The sequence below is a fragment of the Carcharhinus amblyrhynchos genome, unplaced genomic scaffold (genome assembly GCF_965287045.1).
Source record: "Carcharhinus amblyrhynchos unplaced genomic scaffold, sCarAmb.v2.hapA scaffold_44, whole genome shotgun sequence".
In the NCBI taxonomy this organism is placed as follows: domain Eukaryota; kingdom Metazoa; phylum Chordata; class Chondrichthyes; order Carcharhiniformes; family Carcharhinidae; genus Carcharhinus; species Carcharhinus amblyrhynchos.
The window spans coordinates 3617456-3640600 of record NW_027649785.1 but is presented as its reverse complement, the minus strand read 5'-3'; the positions used below and the strand labels follow the sequence as shown (position 1 = coordinate 3640600).

At 45.4% G+C, this 23145-nt stretch overlaps 1 protein-coding gene, 1 long non-coding RNA gene and 1 other non-coding gene across 5 annotated transcripts; 1 reads left to right on the top strand and 2 right to left on the bottom strand.

Moving 5' to 3' along the window:
- Positions 1–3622: 3622 nt before the first annotated feature.
- LOC145337162 (uncharacterized) lies at positions 3623–13989 on the bottom strand. Its single transcript, XR_013885318.1, has 3 exons — positions 13924–13989; positions 12938–13018; positions 3623–4694 (listed from the first exon to the last, which is right to left on the bottom strand). It is a non-coding gene; the product is annotated as an uncharacterized LOC145337162 (long non-coding RNA).
- On the bottom strand, positions 12582–12772 carry LOC145337199 (U2 spliceosomal RNA). The gene has a single exon (XR_013885325.1). It is a non-coding gene; the product is annotated as a U2 spliceosomal RNA (small nuclear RNA).
- bloc1s3 (biogenesis of lysosomal organelles complex-1, subunit 3) lies at positions 13836–19711 on the top strand. 3 transcript variants are annotated; one of them, XR_013885317.1, is made up of 2 exons: positions 13836–13895; positions 15070–15168. XR_013885317.1 is itself a non-coding variant. In XM_080181951.1 (2 exons), exon 2 carries the CDS (start codon positions 18401–18403, stop codon positions 18980–18982), a length of 582 nt encoding a protein of 193 aa, XP_080038077.1. In that variant the 5' UTR covers positions 13836–13864; positions 18388–18400; the 3' UTR covers positions 18983–19711. The 3 variants fall into 3 exon arrangements, 2 of the variants coding, with proteins under 2 accessions (XP_080038077.1, XP_080038076.1); XM_080181951.1 differs by lacking the exon at positions 15070–15168 and adding an exon at positions 18388–19711 and having other exon boundaries at positions 13836–13864; XM_080181950.1 differs by lacking the exon at positions 15070–15168 and adding an exon at positions 18388–19711.
- The last annotated feature ends 3434 nt before the right edge of the window (positions 19712–23145 follow it).

Sequence of the window (23145 nt, the reverse complement as noted above, 5' to 3'; positions counted from 1 at the left end):
GGGCTAGAAGAGGTGGGAGAGTAGCAATACTGGTTAGGGAGCATATTACAGCAGTACAGACGATGGGTAGTTTGGAAGGATCACGTAACGAGTCATTGTGGGTAGAGCTCAGAAACAGGAAGGGTGCAGTCACTATGCTGGGGGTGTACTACAGGCCTCCCAACAGCCCATGGGAAGTTGAGGAATGGATAGGTAAGGAGATTCTGCACAGGTGTAGAAAAAATAGGGTTGTTAGTGGGAGACTTTAATTCCCCTCACATAGACTGGAAATCTCTTAGGGGTGGGGGTCCAGACGGGGAGGAATTTGTAAAATGCATACAGGAAGGTTCTTAGGAACAATATGTTGATAGTCCAATTAGAGAGGGAGCTATACTGGACCTAGTACTGGGGAGTGAACCCAGTCAGCTCATCAAAGTTTCACTGGGGGAACATGTGGCAAATAGTGACCACAATTCTGTAAACTTTTGATAGTCATGGAAAAGGATGAGTGTTGTCCTACGGGTAAGGTGCTGAATTGGGGGAAGCCTATCTACAGCCGGATTAGGTGGGATTTCGTGGCTGTTGATTGGGAGAGGCTGTTCGAGGGTAAACCCATATCTGGAATGTGGGAGTCTTTTAAGGAGCAGTTGATAGGAGTGTAGGACAGGCATGTGTCTGTAAAAAAGGAAGGACAGGAAAGGTAGGATTTGAGAGCTGTGGATAACCAGGGAAATTGTGGTCTAATCAAAAAGAAAAAAGAGGCATACATAAGGTCCAGGCAGCTAAAAACAGATGAAGCAATGGAGGAATATAGAGAGAGTAGAAAAGAACTCAAACAGGGAGTCAGAAGGGCAAAAAAGGATCATGAAATGTTCTTGACAGACAGGATTAAAGAAAATCCCAAGGCATTTTATACATACATTAGGAACAAGCGGGTTGTCAGAGAGAGAGTCGGACCTCTCAAGAACAAAGGAGGGGAATTATACTTAGAACCCAAGGAAGTGGGTGAGATCCTAAATGAATACTTTGCATCAGTATTCACAAAGGAGAGGGACATGTTAACTGGTAGTGTCTCAGAGGGATGTGTAGACCCGTTAGAACAAATCACAATTACAAGGGAGGAAGTGTTAGGTGTTTTAGGAAGCATTAAGGTAGACAAATCCCCAGGGCCAGATGGCATCTGCCCTAGATTACTGAGAGAGACAAGAGATGAAATTGCTGGGCCTCTAACAGAAATCTTTGTTTCTTCACTGGACACAGGTGAGGTCCCAGAGGATTGGAGGATAGCAAACATGGCCCCGTTATTTAAGAAGGGTAGCAAGGATAACCCGGGTAATTATAGGCCAGTGAGCTTGACATCTGTGGTAGGGAAATTTTTGGAGAAGATCCTTAGAGATAGGATCGATACACATTTAGAACTGAATAGTCTCGTTAGTGATAGACAACATGGTTTTGTATGAGGGAGATCATGCCTCACAAATTTGGTTGAGCTTTTTTGAGGAGGTGACAAAAACGATTGACGAGGGAAGGGCCGTGGATGTCGTCTATATGGATTTTAGTTAAAGCATTTGACAAAGTCCCTCATGGCAGACTGGTGTAAAAGGTTAAATCTCATGGGATCAAAGGTGAACTTGCTAGATGGGTACAGAACTGGCTTAGCCATAGAAAGAAGTCTCACCACACCAGGTTAAAGTCCAACAGGTTTATTTGATAGTAAATGCCACAAGCTTTCAGAATGCTGTTCCTTCATCAGGCTTGAGGCTGTGCCCCCTAGTCCTACTGTCCCTTCTGAGCGGGAAGAGTCTCTCCACCTCTATCCTATCCATCCCATTCATCATCTTATACGTCTCAATGAGATCTCCCCTCATTCTTCTAAACTCTAACGAGTACAAGCCTAGTTTATTCAGCCTCTCCTCATAGCTCAACCCCCTCAACTCCGGTATCAGCCTAGTAAACCTCCTCTGCACTCCCTCCGAGGCCAAAATATCCTTGCGTAAGTACGGTGACCAAAACTGCACACAGTACTCCAGCTGCGGCCTCACCAATGCCCTATACAGCTGCAGCAAGACCTCCCTACTTTTATATTCAATCCCCCTCGCTATGAAGGCCAGCATCCCATTCGCCTTCCTGACCACCTGCTGCACCTGCAGGCTGGGTTTTTGCGACTCATGCACAAGATAAAGGGGTTTAGAACGGAGTTGAGGAGGAACTTCTTCACTCAAAGGGTGGTAATCTCTGGAATTCTCTGCCCGTTGAAGTGGTGGAGGCTGCCTCGCTAAATATTTTTAAGACGCGGGTTGATGGGTTTTTGATAAGCGAGGGGATTAGGGGTTATGGGGAGAGGGCGGGAAAGTGGAACTGAGCCACGACAGATCAGCCATGATCTTATTGAATGGCGGGACAGGCTCGAAGGGCTAGATGGCCTACTCCTGCTCCTATTTCTTATGTTCTTATGTTTATGTTCTTATGTGAGTGGAACTTTCCTGACGAAGGAACAGCGTTCCAAAAGCTTGTGGCGTTTACTATCAAATAAACCTGCTGGACTTTAACCTGGTGTGGTGAGACTTCTTACTGTGTTTACCCCAGTCCAACGCCGGCATCTCCACATCTTGGCCATAGAAGACAGAGGGTAGCAGTGGAGGGGTCTTTTTCTGGTTGGAGGTCTGTGGCTAATGGTGTTCTGCAGGGCTCTGTACTGGGACCTCTGCTGTTTGTGATATATATAAATGATTTGGAAGAAGATGTAGCTGGTGTGATCAGTAAGTTTGTGGATGACACAAAAATTGCTGAAGTTGCAGATAGTGATGAACATTGTCAGAGAACAGCAGGATACAGATAGGGTGGAAAATTGGGCAGAGAAATGGCAGATGGAATTTAATCCAGATAAATGTGAAGTGAAGCATTTTGGTAGATCTGATGTAGGGGGGAGCTATACAGTAAATGGCAGAACCATCAGGAGTATAGAGACACAGAGGGACCTGGGTGTGCAAGTCCACAGATCTTTAAAGATGCCAGCACAGGTGGAAAAAGTGGTGAAGAAGGCATATGGTACGCTTGCCTTTATTGGACGGGGCATAGAGTATAAAAGTTGGCATGTGATGTTGAGGCTATATAAAACGTTGGTTAGGCCACATTTGTAATACTGCGTCCAGTTCTGGTTGCCACACTACCAGGAGGACGTGGAGGCTTTGGAGAGAGTACAGAAAAGGTTTACAGGATGTTGCCTGGTATGGAGGATCTTAGCTATGAGGAGAGATTGGGTAAACTGGGGTTGTTCTCCCTGGAAAGGAGGAGGTTGAGGAGTGACCTAATAGAGGTGTATAAAATTATGAAGGGCATAGGTAGGGTGAACAGCGGGAAGCCTTTTCCCCAGGTCAGAGGTGACAAACACAAGGGGTCACAAGCTCAAGGTGAGGGGGGCAAGGTTCAGTACAGATGTGCGGGGGACGTATTTTACACAGAGGGTGGTGGGAGCCTGGAATGCACTGCCAAGCAAGGTGGTTGAGGCGGACACGCTAGGATTATTTAAGACATATCTAGATAGCCACATGAACAGACTGGGAATAGAGAGATACAAACAGATGGTCTAGTTAGGGACACATGATCAGTGCAGGCTTGGAGGGCTGAAGGGCCTGTTCCTCTGTTGTATTGTACTTTGTTCTACTGCACACGTCTATTTCCCTGATTCTTCTTTGATGTTTTTGAATAATTTGAAATAATGGGTCTGGTTCTAAAGTACCAGCTGGTTTCTATTTATACTTAATATAGTTGTTGATTCACATTTTACTTGCGGTGTCTCTTTAATGTGACTGATTAATAGAATATTGTGCATTTCCAGTGGAGCTTTCATTCCTCGAGGAAACATATGAGAATGACAAATTCCGATGTGTTTTGAAGAAAGGTCAGTGGTCTGAAAAGTTAATGTTGTTCCTCTCTCCACAAATGCTGCCAGATCTGCTGAGTTTTTCCAACATCTTCTGTTTTTATTTCAGGTTTCTAACATTGTAGCACGATGACAGAGGGGTGAGCACGGCTGCTTCACAGCACCAGGGAGCTGGGTTCGATTCCGGCCTTGGGTTACTGTGTGGAGTTCGCATGTTCTCTCCGTGTCTGTGTGGGCTTCCTCCAGGTGCTCAAGTTTCTTAACACAGGCCAGGGGTGTGTAGGTTGGGTGGTTTGGCCATGCTAAATGTGCAGGGTTTCAGGGATGGGGCAGAGGGCTTGGGTGAGAAGCTGGTGCAGACTCAATGGGCTGAACGGCCTCTCTCTGCACCGAAGGGATTTTATAATCTGTCATAGAACAAAGAACAAAGAACAACCCAGCACGGGAAACAGGCCCTTCGGCCCAACGAGCCCGCGCCGCCGCATCACCCTACACCTATTCTACCCTGCGTGTCTACGAATGGAACCCCTAACTTAGCCAGATTCAGGGGAGAATAGTGTCAATTTGGTAAACCAATCAGCCTAAGAGCACATCTTTGGGGTGTGGGAGGAAACCGGAGCGCCCGGAGGAAACCCATGCAACCACAGGGAGAATGCACAAACTCCCACAGACACAGGCCCAAATCCATGTATCTGCACAGCCCGTCTACCGGTCCACGATCAAGCACACACACCGACACGAAGTACTAGGCCACTCCCAGAACTTCCAAGAGCAGCCCACGCATGATCCACCGTGTGCATGCTCCTCGTTTGACAACGAGGTAGACCTCCACCTGTGGAATAAAAAGACAAAAACGTTAACTGACAAGTCTGCATTTCCGGTGTCTCCCGAGGTTCTGACCTTATTTAATAGCCCCTACCATAACCCTCCATCCTCGTTTCACTCATGTGTCTGTCTAACTGAACCTTAAACGAGTCCAACGTTCCTGCCTCCACCACCCTACCCGTCATATTTGAATTGATTTTGAATTACTGATTCAGGGGCAAAGTTTAAGAGGAGATTTGATAAATAATGAATAATTACAGGAGAGAAATTTAGAGAATTTGTTTGCAGGAAGAGGTGGTACAGCAATCAGAGAAATTGTTTTCCGTGACCAGGAAAGCACTTCCTGAAAGGGTAGTGGAAGCAGATTTAATAATAACCTGCAAAAGAGAACAGAATAACTACCTGGAAGGAGATAAAAAACTACAGGGCTCTGGGGAAAGAGAAGAATCAAAATAATTAGATACTTGGAACAAAACAAAGAACATTACAGCACAGGGGACGAGCCCTTCGGTCCATCGAGCCTGTACTGATAACCCGGTGCCTTTCTAAAGATCCAATCTTTGTGTCATCCGCAAATTTATCAATCAGACCACCCACATTCTCCTTCAAATCATTTATATATATTACAATATATTAATCCCAGCACCAATAAAGAGCCAAGTTAGTCACAATGGGCTGAATGGCCTCCTTCTGAGTTGCAACGTTCTGTTAGGGGAAATGTCATGGAGAATTTCTTCACACACAGGGCAACAAAAATCTGAACTCTGTCCCCACAAAAAGCTGTTGGGATTAGGCCCATCCCTAATTGCCCTTGAACTGAAGGCTCGTTTGGCCGTTTCAGAGGGCATTTAAGTGTAAACCACCCATGGATCTGGAGTCACACGTAAGGATGGGAAATTTCCTTCCCTAAAGGACATTAGTGAACCAGATGGGCTTTTATGACAATTGAAAATGGTTTCATGGTCGTGATAAGAGTCATAGAGGCTCACCACATGGAAACCGGGCCTTCGGCCTAACTTATCTATGCCTCCCAACTTTTACACAAAGCTATTCCCAACTGCCTGCACTTGGCCCATATCCCTCTCTACCCATTTCACTCATGTAACTGTCTAAATGCTTTTTTAAAAACACAAAATTGTACCCGCCTCTATTATTATTAATATCCATGCCTTTCACCCATCTCTTGTAGATCCACACATAGATGACCTTGTTAAGGGACTTTACTCTCTCCCTTGTTACTCTTTTGCCCTTTATGTATTTGTAAAAGCTCTTTGGAGTCTCCTTTGCCTTATCTGCCAAAACAATCTCATGTCCCCCTTTCCCCCATCCCCAATTTCTTGCTTAACTCTCTGTATACTTTTCAAAGGATCCGTTTGATCACAGCTGCCTGTGCACGTCATGTTACTTTGTTCATCTTCCCAAAATGCATCATCTCACACTTTTCAGGGTTGAATTACTATTGCCAGTCTTCTGTCCATCTGACCTGCCTGTCTATATCATCTGTAATAAGGGTTTCTCCTCACTATCACATCACCAATTTTTGTGTCATCTACCACCTTACTGATCGGACCTCCCACATTCGCATCTACATCATTAATATACACCTACAAACAGCTAGGGGACCCAGCACTGATCCCCGTGGTACATCACTGGACAGACTTCCAGTTATAGAGACACCCTTTGACCTTTACCCTCTGTCACCTGTCAATAAGCCAGTTTAGAGTTTCTGTCTCCACACCAACTCAAGAGGCAAATTCAAGGAGATAAGCCTGTTGATCCTTAAGAGGCCTTACTCTCTCCTGAGTTACTCTTTTGCTCTTTATGTATTTGTGGAAGCTCTTTGGATTCTTATCTGCCAAAGCAATCTTGGGTCACCTACCACCCTCTGCATAAAAACATTTTTCCTCATGTCTCAAAGAAGAAAGAACAAAGAAAATTACAGCACAGGAACAGGCCCTTCGGCCCCCTAAGCCTGCACCGACTGCGCTGCCCGACTTGTCAACATGCCCCTCAAAAGTCACTACTATATCCGCTGCCACTAACTCCCCCAGCAACGAGTTCCACTGCTCTCTGCGTAAATAATCTGCCTCATACATCTTTAAACCTTGCCCCTCGCACCTTAAACCTAGTAATTGACTCTTCCATCCTGTGAAAAAGCTTCTGACTATCCACTCTGTCCATGCCTCTCATAATCTTGTAGATTTCTATCAGGTCTCCCCTCAACCTCCGTCGCTCCAGTGAGAACAAACCAAGTTTCTTCAAACTCTCCTCATAGCTAATGCCCTCCATACCAGGGCAACATCCTGGTAAATCTTTTCTGTACCCTCGCTGAAGCCTCCACATCCTTCTGGTAGTGTGGTGACCAGAACTGAACACTATATTCCAAGTGTGGCCTAAATAAGGTTCTATAAAGCTGCAACATGACTTGTCAATTTTTAAACTCAATACCTCGGCCGATGAAGGCAAGCATGCCGTATGCCTTCTTGACTACCTTCTCCACCAGCATTGCCACTTTCAGTGACCTGTGTATCTGTATATCCAGATCCCTCTGCCTATCAATACTCTCATGGGTTCTGCCATTTATTTCCTAACTATATTAGACCTTCCAAAATGCATTACCTCACACTGTCCCGATTAAACTCCATCTACCATCTCTTCGCCCGAGTCTCCGGCTGATCTATATCCTGCTGTATCCTCTGATGGTCCTCATCGCTATCCGCAAATCCACCAACCTTTGTGTCGCCCGCAAACTTACTGATCAATTCAGTCACATTTTCCTCCAAACCATTTTTATATATGGCAGACAGCAATGGTCCCAGCACTGATTCCTGAGGAACACCACTTGTCACAGCCCTCCATTCAGGAACACACCCTTCCACTGCAGCCGTCTGTCTTCTATGACCAAGTAAAAAGTCTGACAACACCAGGTTTAAGTCCAACCGATTTATTTGATAATAGACTCACAAGCTTTCGGGGTTAGTCCCTTCGTCAGGTGAATGCAGAGCTCTGGCCTCAGACAGAGCATATAAAGCACAGACAGTTTAGAGATTACTGATTAGAATGCAAATCCTTACACCTAACCTGTTGTTCAAGACCTGAAGTGGTTGACAATGTGAGTGGAAGGAGCACTGATCACAGGTTACAGAGATGTGTATTGTCTCCAGACAGTACAGTAAGTGAGGTTTTGCAAACCCAGGCAAGTCACGGGGGTTACAGATAGTGCGACATGAACCCAAGATCCCTGTTGAGACAATCACCAGGCAAGACTGTTCCCTTCCTGTTGGCGAACACTTCAGTGGTCACGGGCATTCAGCCTCTGATCTTCCGGTAAGCATTCTCCAATGCGGCCTTCACGACACACGACAGCGCAGAGTCGCTGAGCAGAGACTGATAGCCAAGTTCCGCACACATGAGGACGGTCTCAACAGGGATCTTGGGTTCATGTCGCACTATCTGTAACCCCCGTGACTTGCCTGGGTTTGCTAAACCTCACTTATTGTACTGTCTGGAGACAATACACATCTCTTTAACCTGTGATCAGTGCTCCTTCCACTCACATTATCAGCCACTTCAGGTCTTGAACAGCAGGTTAGGTGTAAGGATTCGCATTCTAATCAGTAATCTCTAAACTGTCTGTGCTTTATATGCTCTGTCTGAGGCCAGAACTCTCCATTCACCTGACGAAGGGACTAACCCCGAAAGCTTGTGAGTCTATTATCAAATAAATCGGTTGGACTAAAACCTGGTGTTGTCAGACTTTTTACTGTGTTTACGCCAGTCCAACGCCGGCACATCCACATCATGTCTTCTATGACAAGCCAGTTTTGAATCTATGATCTTTGGTTTTTGAACTTTCTGCAAGGGAAACAGGTTCTCCTGTCCACTCTATCTCTACCTCTCACAATTTTGTCTACCTCAAACATAACACCCTTCTCTGTTGCAAGGAAAACAACCCAACCTCTTCAATCCCTCCCCATAGCTACAATTCTCCAGCCCTGGTAACATTCTAATCAATCTTCACCGTGCTCTCTCCAGAGAAATTACATCCTTCCTGTAATGTGGTGACCAGAACTGAACACAATGGTTAGCACTGCTGCCTCACAGCTGATTCCCAGCTTGGATGACTGTCTGTGCGGAGTCTGCACATTCTCCCCGTGTCTGGTTTCCTCTAGGTGCTCCAGTTTCCTTCCACAGTCCAAAAGGTTGGGTGGCAACTAGGGGATTTTCACAACTTCACTGCAGTGTTAATGTAAGCCTACTTGTGATACCAACAAATAAATAAAAAGTTGTGGCCTCACCAGTGTCTTATACAATTCCAATGTTATATCCTTACTTTTATATTCTTTACCTCTGCCAATGAAGAACAGCATTCCTTATGCTTTCTTTACACCTTATCCATCTGTTCTGCTACCTTTAGGGACCTGCGCACTTGCACGCCAACATCTTTCATGCCATCTACCCGTCTCAGTATATTCCTGTTTGTTGAGCATTGTTCAACCTCCCTAAATGCATTACCTCACACTCCGCAGAGGTGAACTCCATTTGCTACTTTCCCTCCTACTCCACTAGTCCATCGATGCCATTTTGGAGCTTACAGCTTTCCTCTACCCGCTCCATTACACGGCCAAGTTTTGTGCAAATTTCTCAAGCGTGCCCCTCACATTCTAGTCCAAATCGTTAAAATATAAAACAAACAGCAGCAGGGGCTCCACACCGAGCCCTATGAACACCAGCTCTAACACCCCTCACCCCACCCCACCCCATCTCACCTCCAACCACGTCTCTGTGATTGCAATACAGAGTGGAGGTACCACAGGGGAGTGATGCAGAATCAAATATAGAAGAAAAACTAAGGCAGCCTTGGAGGCAGAGTGACACAGTGATAACACATTCCCATGTCTTAATCAACACCCTCAATTAATCTGCCTTTAACCTGGAAGACTCATTACATGAAGATAAATGTCATGCAGCCTTGCCACATTCCCTTGTGCCTTGAATTTTAAGAGTTTCTAAAGAGAAGTTTATTTATTAATATCACAAGTAGGCTTACATTAACACTGCAATGAAGTTACAGTGAAAATCCCCTAGTGGCCACACTCCGGCGCCTGTTCGGGTACACTGAGGGAGAATTTAGCACGGCCAATGCCTCTAGCTTTCTGACTGTGGGAGGAAGGGAGGAAATCCATGCAGACACGGGGAGAATGTGCAGACTCCGCACAGACAGTGACCGAAGCCGGGAATCAAACCCGGGTCTTCCAAACTGGCTTAGTTTCTCTTCTGCATTTGGCTGTGCATCAACCCCTGTCGTACTTCCACCCTGTACCCCAACCCCCTGCCAAATTAGTTTAAACTCCTTCCAACAGCACAAGCGAACCTCCCTGCTAGGTCACAAGAGTATTACCCCGAGTCCTGGATTAATAGGTCAATGCCAATGCCTCCCCAGGTTTTCATGAAGTAAGAATGTTGATGGATACGGCATCACGGCAGGCGGACAGAGTTAAAGTACAGGTCAGCCATGATACAATTGAATGGTTGAATTCCGCAGCTCCAAGGGACCAAATGACCATTTTCAGTTACCTGAAGGACAGGTTCAGTGACCACATGTGGGACAGTAGGTGCTCAGGTTCACAAATACAACTTCACAGTAACTGGCCACATTTCTCACATGTGCAAGTCATGCCAAAGTGGGTTCACAGCCTTGCCAAATGGGTTGGACTTTCCCCAACATCAGAATATGGTCTTGTAGCCAAACATGGTGTGGACACATTTCCTTATCTGAGTTTCCAATGACTAGATTGAAGAAAGCAGATCCAAAAGATAGCTGCATTTGACAGACAGTCCGTTCTCACAAATAACACACTGATGAATAACTGATTCATCTATTTTTAGCAGTGTTGGTTGTGGAAAGAATGTTGGTCATGGCACCAAGAAAATACTTCCTGCTCTGCTTCTAATAGTGCCATGGAATCTGTAACTCCACGGAAAACTGAACACTGCAGATACAGGAAATTTCTCAGCACAGCTCAGAGGCTGCCTGACCTGTTCAGCATTTCCAGCAGCTTCTGTTTAAAAAGTAGACCTTTGACATCCCACTCAAAGGAAAGTTACACTAAAGTACCATCAACTCTGACTGGAGTGTCACCTGAACAGTTTAAATCAACATAAACACAAGATTATATACCGAACAGATATTTGCTGAAAATTACAGGGTTATGATTAAGTCAGGCATATCTGCTCAAAGCTGTATTGTGGAATATGTGGAGGTCTTTCCACCCGAAGCTATGAAAACAGGTAGTGTATGTAGGTTCATGAGGAAATGAGCAATGTTCCTGGAATGAGGTGGGACGTAATAAGAAACAGATAGGTACGTGTGAGCGGTGAAGAAGGGACAGTATTTTTTGAACAGTAGAATGGTAAACACAGGAAGATGCTGTATCTGTGCTGGCTCTTTGTTGTCCAAAAGACCCATTTCTCTGCTCTGTCCCTCTTGCCCCACACATTTTCTTCCTAACCTGCCCTGGTCCCTCCACAATGATGCTGAAGTTAAGAAAGCTCTGCAATGCCTCTACTTTTTCAGAAGGCTAAGGAGATTTGGCATGCCCATTACGACTCTCACCAACTTTTACGGATGGCTCCTGCTCCGTCCAAGGCCACAAGAAACTACAAAGGGTTGTGAACAAAACCCAGTCTATTCCTCAAACCAACTACCCATCCGTTGATTCCATAGAATTATAGAATACAGTGCAGAAGGAGGCCCATCAAGCCTGCACCAACAACAACCCCACCCATAGCCCCCTGACACTAAGGAGCAATTTAGCATGGCCAGAGAATCATAGAAACTCTATGTACAGAAAGAGGCCATTCAGCCCATCGAGTCTGCACCGACCACAATCCCACCCAGACCTCATATCCCTACATATTTAACCCACTAATCCCTCTAACCTACGCATCCCAGGACAATAAGGTGCAATTTTAGCATGGCCAAACAACCTAGCCTGCACATCTTTGGACTGTGGGAGGAAACTGGAGCATCCGGAGGAAACCCACGCAGACACAGGGAGAACATTCAAACTCTGCACAGTCACCCAAGCTGGGAATTGAACCCAGGTCCCTGGTACTTTGACGTAGAAGTGCTAACCAGTGTGACACCGTGTCGCCCCAGCTACACTTTCTGCTGCCTCGGCAAGACAGCCAGCATAATCAAGACCCCACACATCCCAGACATTCTCTCTTCCACCTTCTTCCATTGGGAAAATGATACAAAAGTCTCAGATCACATACCAACCGACTCAAGAACAGCTTCTTCCCTGCTGCCATCAGACTTTTGAATGCATCTACCTTTTATTAAGTTGACCTTTCTCCACACCCTTGCTATGACTTTAACACTACATTCTGCACCTTCTTTCCTTCTCTCCTTTTACTCTATGAATGCTATGCTTTGTATAGTGTGCAAGAAACAATACTTATCACTGTATCCCAATACACGTGACAATAATAAATCAAATCAAATCATCCAACTGCCTTTCAAATTCATTATTGAATCTGCTTTCACCGGTCTCCAACATTCCGCATTGGAACATCAAACTGTGGAATTTCTTTTCCCTTGTGTCACTTCTGCCCTTTTTTGTCAATGACTGTAAATCTGTAAACTCTAATTACCAGTAAGAAGTCTCACAACACCAGGTTAAAATCCAACTAGTTGATTTGGAAGCACAAGCTTTTGGAGTGCTGCCCCTTCATCAGGTCAGTGGCGAGTTGGGTTCACAAACAGAGCATTACATAGACAAAGTTTTTATTCCAATTCGATCCAATCAAGTCCAATTCAGAGTCTCAACAAGTTGGGACATTCCTGATCCAAGCTGACAAGACAGGGCTCTCACCTTGGGTTTGACCTACATGGTCCAAGCTGATTGGAGTAGGTATAGCTCCTGCTCCAAGGCTTCACCTTATTTGCATCTTAGCCAAAAGGCCGAGATGCTGCTTTTAAAAATTGCTTTAAATGAAACTGAAATGTAACCTAATGACTTCAACAAGTGCAGCATGTCAATACTACACTTGATCTTAGCCAAAAGGCCCAGAAGCGATACTCAATTTCAGGATAATAGTTGGGATGTGAGCCTTTACAGGTAATCTGCCCACCCCAGTCCAACGACAGCATCTCCACATCTTAGTTACCAATCCTTCTGCCATTATTTTATAAATTATTTAACTTGTAAAATAATTATGGATAAGGAAGGTAATTTTACTCACTTAGTTTCTTGCATTTGGAAAATTCCAATTGTCACTAAAATGCAGTAATCAGAAATTCCCAGCACACTTGCTTCAATAACTCTGCTTGGAAGAATATTCCAACTGTTAGTGACATTTTATGTTACGAACGTCCTGATATGCATCCTAATTTTCACCTTTAACTATTCTGAAGCTGTCTGAACACATACAATTAACTGTAAGGAATTATGTATGATTTAGCTTTCCATGCTGCTCTGCCCTTCCCCTAAAAAGGTAAAAGTTTCTAATTTCTCCAGACTTCTCTCATAACTAAATCAGACATTCGGAACTCGGCACAAGATGTTCATAAACATTCCCTGATTCAGGTAGGTACCATTTACCCTGCAAATGGCCAATGTTATCAATGCTGTACCCAACCTCCAGGAGACATTTACCATCAATGCACCTTCCACACCGCCAGGGGGCAATGCACCATCACTAATGCTCCCTCCGGGCCTGCTGGGGGAGCTGTAACATTGCGCTGCATTGCTCCCTCCGGGCCTGCTGGGGGAGCTGTAACATTGAGGTGCATTGCTCCCTCCGGGCCTGCTGGGGGAGCTGTAACATTGAGGTGTATTGCTCCCTCCGGGCCTGCTGGAGGAGCTGTAACATTGAGGTGTATTGCTCCCTCCGGGCCTGCTGGGGGAGATGTAACATTGGGGTGTAATGCTCCCTCCGGGCCTGCTGGGTGAGCTGTAACATTGAGGTGTATTGCTCCCTCCGGGCCTGCTGGGGGAGGTGTAACATTCCCTCCGGGCCTGCTGGGGGAGCTGTAGCAGGCGAACAGCCAGAACAACCAAGCTGAGACGATCACGTGAGCAGGCTCCTTGTTTTGCTGGGGGAGACGCAGCGCGAGGCCTGTCGAGGACTAAACCTTTCCGAGCGGCGGCCTGAACCTTGCAGCCCGGAGTGAGTGAGGGTGAAAGGTGGATTGGTCACAGTAAGTGGTGAATTATTTTGGTCAGTACCGGGGATTCAGGGCCGAGCGGAGGCGGCGGTCCCGGGGCGCCTGCAAACGTCCCCGCCGCTCGGAGCGGCTCCACCCACTGCCTGCGGTGATTGGGCTGCCATTACCTGATTGACAGCCCAACCAACCAATGGGAGGCTGGGTATTTGTGACGTCAGGTGGGGACAGCAGGAGGTGGCCATTCTGCCCTTCCAACCTGTTCTCGCCTGTACAAACAATACATTTCTCCCCTGAAGCTGCGGCCTGATCCTATGAGTAGTCTCAAGTTTTATTTATTTGTGTTACAAGTAGGCTTACATTAACATTGCAATGAAGTTAGTGTGAAAATGCCCTAGTTGCCACACTCTGGTGCCTGTTCGGGTTACACTGAGGAAGAATTTAGCATAGCCCAATGCACCCTAACCAGTACATCTTTCAGACTGTGGGAGGAAACCAGAGCACCCAGAAGAAACCCACACAGACACGGGGAGAATGTGCAGACTCCAAACATGCAAATTCCAAGCCAGGAATTGAACCTGTGTTCTGTGGGGCAACAGTGTTAACTCCTGTGCCACTGTGCCAGAATTTCCCATTTTTTTTATTAAGGGACTAATTGATTAGATCTTGATGTGATGGACCAACTGGCTTCATTTTGTGCTGTGTGAAAGAAATAGGAGACTTTTCATGCATTTTCATAGCACCTTTTGGCTTCAAAATGATTCACAGTTGAGGTGCTTTTGAAGTTTAATCATTGTTGTAATTCCGTCAGGGTGGTCAACAATTGCAAAAGAGGAAGGAACACTTTGACTGAAGGGCGGGGGGGGGGGGTGTGGGAGAGTCACAAAGGTGTCACACACAAACTTAGAGCAGGAATAGGCCATTCGGCTCTTCTAACCTGCTCCACTATTCAGTATGATCATGGCTGCTCCTCTGTTTCAGTGCCAAATTCCCACTCTCTCCCTATAACTCCTTGATCCTGTTAAAATCTTCGGTAGAGAATGCCAAAGGTTCACTACCCTTTGAGTGAAGAAATTTTTCCTCATCTCAGTCCTAAATGGCCTACCCCATATCCTGAGACTGTGTCAGGTATGGAAGAGCCATTCAGCCCATCGTGTCTGCACTGGCTGTCCAAATGAGCATTGTCCTGCCTTTTCTCTTTTCTATTCAGATAATTATCTGTGGGAAAATAAGGGATGTTTGAATTGAGAAACAAAGTGCAGAGCATCTGCAGGGCTGAGAAGGCCCAAAAGAGTGGCAAAATATCAAAGATTTGTCCCCCTATCATTCAACAGGTAAAATATTCCAAGAACACTGTGTGTATGGCTTCATCAGTCTGAGTCCCTCGAAGCTTTGTGCTGCTATATAACACTTCTGCCCAACCCACCTCCCTGACGCACATAAGAAGCTCCTGTCCTTACCCCGCCCCTGAGCCGCTTCCTACTAAATAAGCAACACCCTGCCCCCGCCCCACTCCTCTGAGTATAGAGTGTTAGTGCACCATGGGTCAAAACTCCTTTTTTTCCTCCAGCGTTCTTCAATTAGGTGTCTCATTCTCAAATCTGCTGGACCCTGTGCCAATTAGCACTTGAATCCTAAAATGATGACCTGCATTTTAACTTATTCAACGGATCATTATTTCTAGTTCTGCCTATATTGTTGGCTCCTACCTGGACCAAGACAATGGGTTTACAACTCTTCCCAGTCTACAAGTTCATTTGAAGTCATGAGGGGATGTGCTTAACACTGACCCTAGGCAGGCAACACAAATTGAAGAATTCCAGAGACTAACAAGCCTCTGAAAGAAGAAATTCCTCCTCGTCTCCATCTTTAAATAACCCCTTCATCCCAGGAATTAGCCGAATGAACATCCAGTTGCCTCTCCAATAACTTCCTATACTTGCAGACTAACATTTGTCATTCATGTACAAGGATACATGAATGACTTTTCTCTGTCAGAGGCAAATTGACCAACAAGTGTAAGCAAATACATCCAAATCCCTCTATACTGCAGCATTCTGCAGTCTCTCTCCATTGAAATTATATTCTGCTTTTCTATTCTTCCTTCCCAAGTGGACAGCCTCACCTTTTATAGTCATAGAGGTTTACAGCATGGAAACAGGCCCTGCCCCACATAAAAATGACAAAACTACAAAGGATTGTGAACATAGCCCAGTCCATCATGGAAACCAGTCCATCATTGACTTTGTCTACACTTCCCACTACCTTGCAAAAGCACTTAGCGTAATTAAGGACCCGAACGCACCCCAGACATACTCTCTTCCACGTTCTTCCATTGGGAAAAGAATACAAAAGTCTGAGATCAAGCACCAACTGATTTAAGAACAGCTTCTTCCCTGTTGCCGTCAGACTTCTGAATGGACCTCTATATAATAAGTTGATCCTTCTCTACACCCTAGCTATGACTGTAACACTACATTCTGCACTCTCTCCTTTCCTTCTCCCCTATGTACTCTATGAATGGTATGTTTTGTCTGTATAGGGAGAAACAATACTTCGCACTGTGTACCAATACATGTAACGATAATAAACCAAAAGATGCACTTTGATAGATCGAACCAGGACAGGATTTACTCAGTTAATGGTAGGGCATTGGGGAGAGTTATAGAACCAAAAGATGGGATACAGGTTCATAACTCCTTGAAAGTCACAGGTCGATAGAGCAGTGAAGAAGGCATGTGGCATACTTGGTTTCATTGGTCAGAACATTGAATACAGCAGTTGGGACGTCTGGTGGAAGTTGTACAAGACATTAGTAAGGCTTGGAATATTCTATAAAGTTCTGGTCACCCTATTACAGAAAGGGTATTATTAAACTAGAAAGGGTGCAGAAAAGACATACTGGGATGCTACTGGGACTTGATAGTTTGAGTTATAAGGAGAGGCTGGATAGACTCTGATATTTTTTCCTGGAGTGTAGGAGACTGAGGGGTGACCTTATAGAGATCTATAAAATAATGAGGGGCACAGATCAGCTAGGTAGTCAGTATCTTTTCCCAAAGGCAGGGGAGTCTAAAACTAGAGGGGAGAGATAAAAAATTGTCCCTCTGGACACTTTTGTCACACAGAGGGTGGTGTGTGTCTGGAACAAGCTGCCAGATGTGGTGGTAGAGGCGGGTATAATTTTGTCTTTTAAAAAGCATTTCGACAGTTACATAGATAAGATAGGTGTAGCAGGATATGGGCCAAATGCGGGCATTTGGAATAGCTTAGTGGTTTAAAAAAAAGGGCGACATAGACAAGTTGGCCAAAGGGCCAATTTCCATACTGTAAACCTCTGTCTCTAAATCAAATTAGTAAAGATGGGGGGTCGGAGGGTGGGGGGGGGGGGGGGAGGGGGGGGGAGGGGGGAGGGGTGGTGGTCGTTGGGTTGGGTTGGGTTGATGAACATAGCGTGGGGTGATTACGAACTGTTTTGCTGACTCGACCAGTGTTCTCCCCAGTAGTGTAGGGAATGAGTGTCCTGTCCAGGTAGATGAGTGAGCCAGCTAGGCCATCCTGTTACCTGGCCAGAAAACTCCCGAAGTTATAAGTTACTGCCTTCATCGACGGGCTGTATTTACAGCTAAACCATGACAGATGGCAAGGGAGCTGGTCATAGAGTCATAGAGGTTTACAATGTGGAAACAAGTCCTTCAGCCCAACTTGTCCATGCCGCCTATTTTTTATCACTAAGCTAGTCCCCCCATTGCCCACATTTGGCCCATATCCCTCTGTACCCATCTTACCCATGTAACTGTCCAAATGCTTTCTAAGAGACAAAATTGTACCTGCCTCTACTATGATCCAGTAAGCTTATCCCACACGTTCCTTTCTTGTCACCATATCACACCCTGCATCCTACCCAAACCGTGTGATCTCCTGAGAAACGAGACAAAATTCAAATTCGGAGCTGTTTAGGCAAGCATTGTGTTGGGAATCCTCCTCCAGATCCCACTCCATAAGTCCAGGAGGTCATGCTGATCCTGATCATCATATGCCAAATCTAACTTTTTGGAAGCAGTGATCTGTCTCCCTGGAACAGTCCCTACCCTCATTTGAAGTAATTTACCATCTGATCTGGCTGCCTAATTCCATCATTCACCCAGGGAAGTTTAAGTGTGTTTATTATTATCACAGGCAGGGTTATATTAACACTGCAATGAAGTTACTGTGAAAATCCCCTAATTGCCACACTCTGATGCCTGTTTGGGCACACTGAGGGAGAAATTAGCATGGCAAATGCACCTAACCAGCACACCTTTCAGATTGTGAGAGGAAACTGGAGCATCCGGAGGAAACCCACGCAGACACAGGGATAACGTGCAGATGCCACACAGACAGTGACCCAAGCCAGGATCCAAACCCAGGTCCCTGTTGCTGTCAGGCAGCAGTGTTAATCAGTTCTGATATTCTCAGTCATTGAGTGATGATAGAGGGAGCAGAATGTACAGAGGGCATAAAAATAACAATGTGTTCTGTTCTTCAGGTGAGCAAGAAGTATGACCTCTGCAGAATACAAGACCATTATTCAGGGAGAGGCATCTGAGACGGACTCTGAAGAGGAGCTGTATCTCACATCCTCATCTCAGGTGGGCATCTTACAGACTGGAACCAGGGTGCCCGGCGAAGCTTCAGAAACTGATGATGAGGATGAAGACTGTGTGACAGCAGTGCGAGATATCCAGCAGGTCATTCAGCGTGACCTTCCACCCCTGATAGTGATTCGGGATGAGCAGTCTGACATCCTGACCGCAGTGGAGGAGAAGCCGGCTGTGAAGATTCGCCACCAAGGGCGGTTCAGTACCTTGCTGCAGCAGAAACTGAGGGAGAGCAACGGGCGCCTTTACCAGGACGTGGAGCAGGCGGTGAAGCAGATGTACGAGAACGCCACCAAGGAGATCCGAACAGCCACCAGTCACCTGAGCAACTCCCAGAATGGAATCATCAATGCATCACACAGCATCCGCTTAATTTTAGAGGATTTGAAATCTGTGACAGAGAAAATGGACATAATCACCAGCTGCAATCTCCTCCCTGACATCCAGATTCCCCCCGCGGCAGCAAGGCTAGCACAGGTCTGAGCTTGTTTATAGAAATAGGTGCAGTCTTACTGCAGGTTGGGTACCTGCAGAATGAGGGTTTCAGGAAATCTGTGACAACTTAAATAACTGCATTTGGCTGATTGTGATTCAGACCCACGTTATAAACACTGTGGGAGGGTTTATTTGAAGCTAAGCTCAGGAATCCTTTTAGAATTTAATTTATATCACCGTATTATCTGCCCCTGATGGGTCAGCGGATCATGCACATTACTCAGTAGTGGTAAAATTCTAGAACTTAATGATTATAGTGTTGAATTATACTGCTGTTAATACTTGCGACTTTGTTACCAATGTATTAGGGAAAAAAAAGTCTCCAAAGTCTGTCTGATAAACTGTATATCATGCTCTTTACTCATTGTCTCAAATAGTTCCCATTTAGCACATTTTAATAATTGAGTGTTTTATAGTTCAAAGCACTCTGTGAATGGGCCAGGATTGATGGGTGATGTTTTACAGTTCAGAATGGAAATGTTCACACCCTCACTATTGTGTTTTACTGAAATGATTGACGCAGCTCTGCAGTAGGTGCAACCACAGATTTATAGATTAAATATTGCTGAATCCAAGACTAATTTGTTGCAATGAAAGCGATCCAGAATTAATACTCTGCGTATGCAGTTATGACATCATGAAATGGACAGAAGCTGCCTTGATAAATGTTTATAACAAGATTCTCGACATAACCAGTAAAACGTTTTTTGCACTTTTTCTTAAGATGATTGCATATTTCTGGAAGATAAATGTAGCTCCTAAAGTGAATGCTGCTAGCACCAACCCTCTTCTCTCAGTAATTGCTGCTTTAGTTAGGTCTCCTTGTAGCTGAGCTGCAGCAAGACAAATGTTGCCTGGAGGTGAGTAGTGCAGCAGCACATTATACAGGCTGACTGGCAGCGTGATATCAAGGCTGAGTGGCAGTGTGTTATCCAGAGTGAGATTTACTGGTCTGTAGTTGCCTGGTCTATCTCTACAACCCTCCTTAAATAGCTGAACCACATCAGCTGTTCTCCAGTTCTCTGGTATCTCCCCTGCGACCTGGAGAAAAGGTTGAGAGGTGATTTGATGGAAGCATTCAAAACCATGAGGGGTGTGAGTAGATAAGGAGAGACAGAATAGATAGGGAGAAACTGTTCCCACTCACTAAAGGATTGAGAACAAGAGGGCACCAGTGTAAATTAATTGGTAAAATAAGCAAATGTGGCATGAGGAAAATCTTTTTCACACAGCAAGTGTTCAGCACTGTCTAAGTGTGACGGAGGCTGGTTCAACTGAAGCATTTGCAGAAAGAATTAGATTGTTATCTGAAAAGGAAGAATGTGCAGGGCTATGGGTAGAAGGCAGGAGAAAGGCGCTAAGTGAATTGCTAATTCGAACAGCTGATGTGGACATGATGGGCCAAATGGCCTCTTTCAATGCTGTAACATTTTTATAATGCTGTGAAACATCCAATATTCCACACAAATGCTGTTCATCCTTCTTCATTCCTCTGATACCTGCCTGGCAGGTGCCTTTACCTCACCTAATACTCAAGATCCATCCAGCTGGAGCAGCCAACATCAGTAATATTGCCTAGTTCACACCCACTGCTGCGTCAAGAGAGATGACAAGGAAGTTAAGATAAATCCGCGTTGGAAATTCACCTACATACTTATGCAATGAATGATTAGAATCCGGAATGCACTTCCCAGGTGTGTGGGTGGCAATTGCTTTAATTGAGTTGAATTAGATAATTATCTGAACGTAAAAGTAAAGTGAGAATTTAGGCAGGAGAAAGGGATAGCTCACTCTCTGTTTCAGAGATGGATTAATTGGCCTCTTTCTTTACAAGCACCATTCTTTGACGCTATGCCATGAGAGGGGATTTCATTTTTTTCCCACGGATTGACTGTATCTGCATAAGTTTATGGATGCTGCATCTAAATGCTGAGCATAACCATTCACTGAGTGTGCAGTTGGTGTGCAGCTATGCTGGTGAATGCCCCTCGTCCTGCCAACTGTCATCATGTGTTTAACCTGTGCCAATCAGCTACTGCTTCAATGCTTGAGCTGCACATCAAACCAGAGGGTGTTTACTAACCCATGATCTTTTTAACACCCAACACGACTCCATTCAGCGATCAAACCACAGGTGGCCAACACGAGAGCTGTACTGTCATCCAGAACAGCATGGAGCAGACCATTTGTATGATGGAGGAGCACTGTGGTGCTCTCCAAGGGGTTGCTCCAATTCATGGTGGATTGCACATTGACCAAAACATGGCCACCAAAGAACAAAGAAAAATATAGCACAGGAACAGGCCCTTTGGCCTCCAAGCCTGCGCCGATCATGAAGCCTACCTTACAAAAACCATATGGAGAAATGGCAGATGGAATAAATCCAGATAAATGCAAAGTGATTCATTTTGGTAGAACTTAAATGTTATACAATAAATGGCAGAACCATCAAGAGTATAGAAACCCAGAGGGACCTGGGCGTGCAAGTCCACAGATCCTTGAAGGTGGCAACACAGATGGAGAAGGTGGTGAAGAAGGCATATGGTATGCTTGCCTTTATAGGACGGGGTATAGAGTATAAAAACTGGAGCCTGATGTTGCAGCTGTATAGAACGTTGGTTAAACCACATTTGGAGTACTGCGTCCAGTTCCAGTCGCCACACTACCAGAAGGACGTGGAGGCTTTGGAGAGAGTGCACAGGAGGTTTAACCAGGATGTTGCCTGGTTTGGAAGGTCTTAGCTATGAGGAGAGATTGGGTAAACTGGGGTTGTTCTCCCTGGAAAGACGGAGAATGAGGGGCGACCTAATAGAGGTGTATAAAATTATGAAGGATGAACAGTGGGAAGCTTTTTCCCAGGCCGGAGGTGAGGATCACGAGGGGTCACAGGCTCAGGGTGAGGGGGGGGGCGAGGTTTAACTCAGATATCAGAGGGATGTTTTTTACACAGAGGGTGATGGGGGCCTGGAATGCAGTGCCAAGTAGGGTGGTGGAGGTGGACACACTGGGATCGTTTAAGACTTACGTGGTTAGTCACATAAGCAGACTGGGAATGGAGGGATAAAAAGGAATGGTCTAGTTGGACAAATGAACGGCACAGGTTTGGAGGGCTGAAGGGCCTGTTTCCTGTGCTGTACTGTTCTTTGTTCTTTTATGCAGTTACAGAGTCCTTCCAGTCCCATCTTATTCATGTATTTGTCTAGTTGCCCCTGAAATGCTGCTATCGTATCTGCTCCACCATCTCCCAAGGCAGCGCGTTCCAGACATTCATCACACTCTGTGTAAAACATTTGCTTTGCGCATCTCCTCTAAACTTTTCCCCACGCACTTTAAATCTATGTCTCCTCGTACTTGACTTTTCTATCCTAGGAAAGAGCAACTGACTGTTCGCTTTGTTCATGTGACTTATCTTGCAAACCTCTATCAGGTCATCCCTCAACCTCCATCATTTCAATGAGAACAAACTGAGTTTATCCAACTTCTCCTCATAGCTAATACCCTCCAGACCAGGCAACGTCCTGGTAAACCTCTTCTCTACCCTCTGTAAAGCACCCACATCCTTCTTGTAGTGTGGCGACCAGCATTGTACACAATACTCTAAATGAGGCCTAACTAAGGTTCTGTACAGCTGCAGTGTGACCCGTCAACTTTTATACTCAATGCCCTGACCGATGAAGGCAAGCACACTGAATGCATCATGAGAGCGTTGTGCTTGCTGCCAGGAATAAGGCGAACCAGATTGTGGTTGGCTCTGTTGAAGAGACATCCAAACGCAAAACATTAGCTCCGTTGTCTCTCTACAGATGCTATCAGACCTGCTGAGATTTTCTGTTTTTGTGTTTGTCTCCTTTCATTTTTGTTTCCACTCAACAGAGTCCCAGATCTCCCAGAGTACACCACCTCACCCACTGACCAAGCTGTTTGTTCCAATGCTGACATAGAAGCCATGACAAAACAAGCCTTCTAAACCAACTTCATCCAGCAAAACATTCAGTCTTGTGTACTCCTGCTGTTCTTGTCTTATGTTGCCTTTGCCTGGGCAATTGTTCCTACACAGTGCTATTCTTCAGGCTGCAGGTGGATGCTGTAACGGCCTAACTATTTTAGGGGTTTTGGGTTTTAACAAAAAGAAAAGAACGTGGTTTGTAATG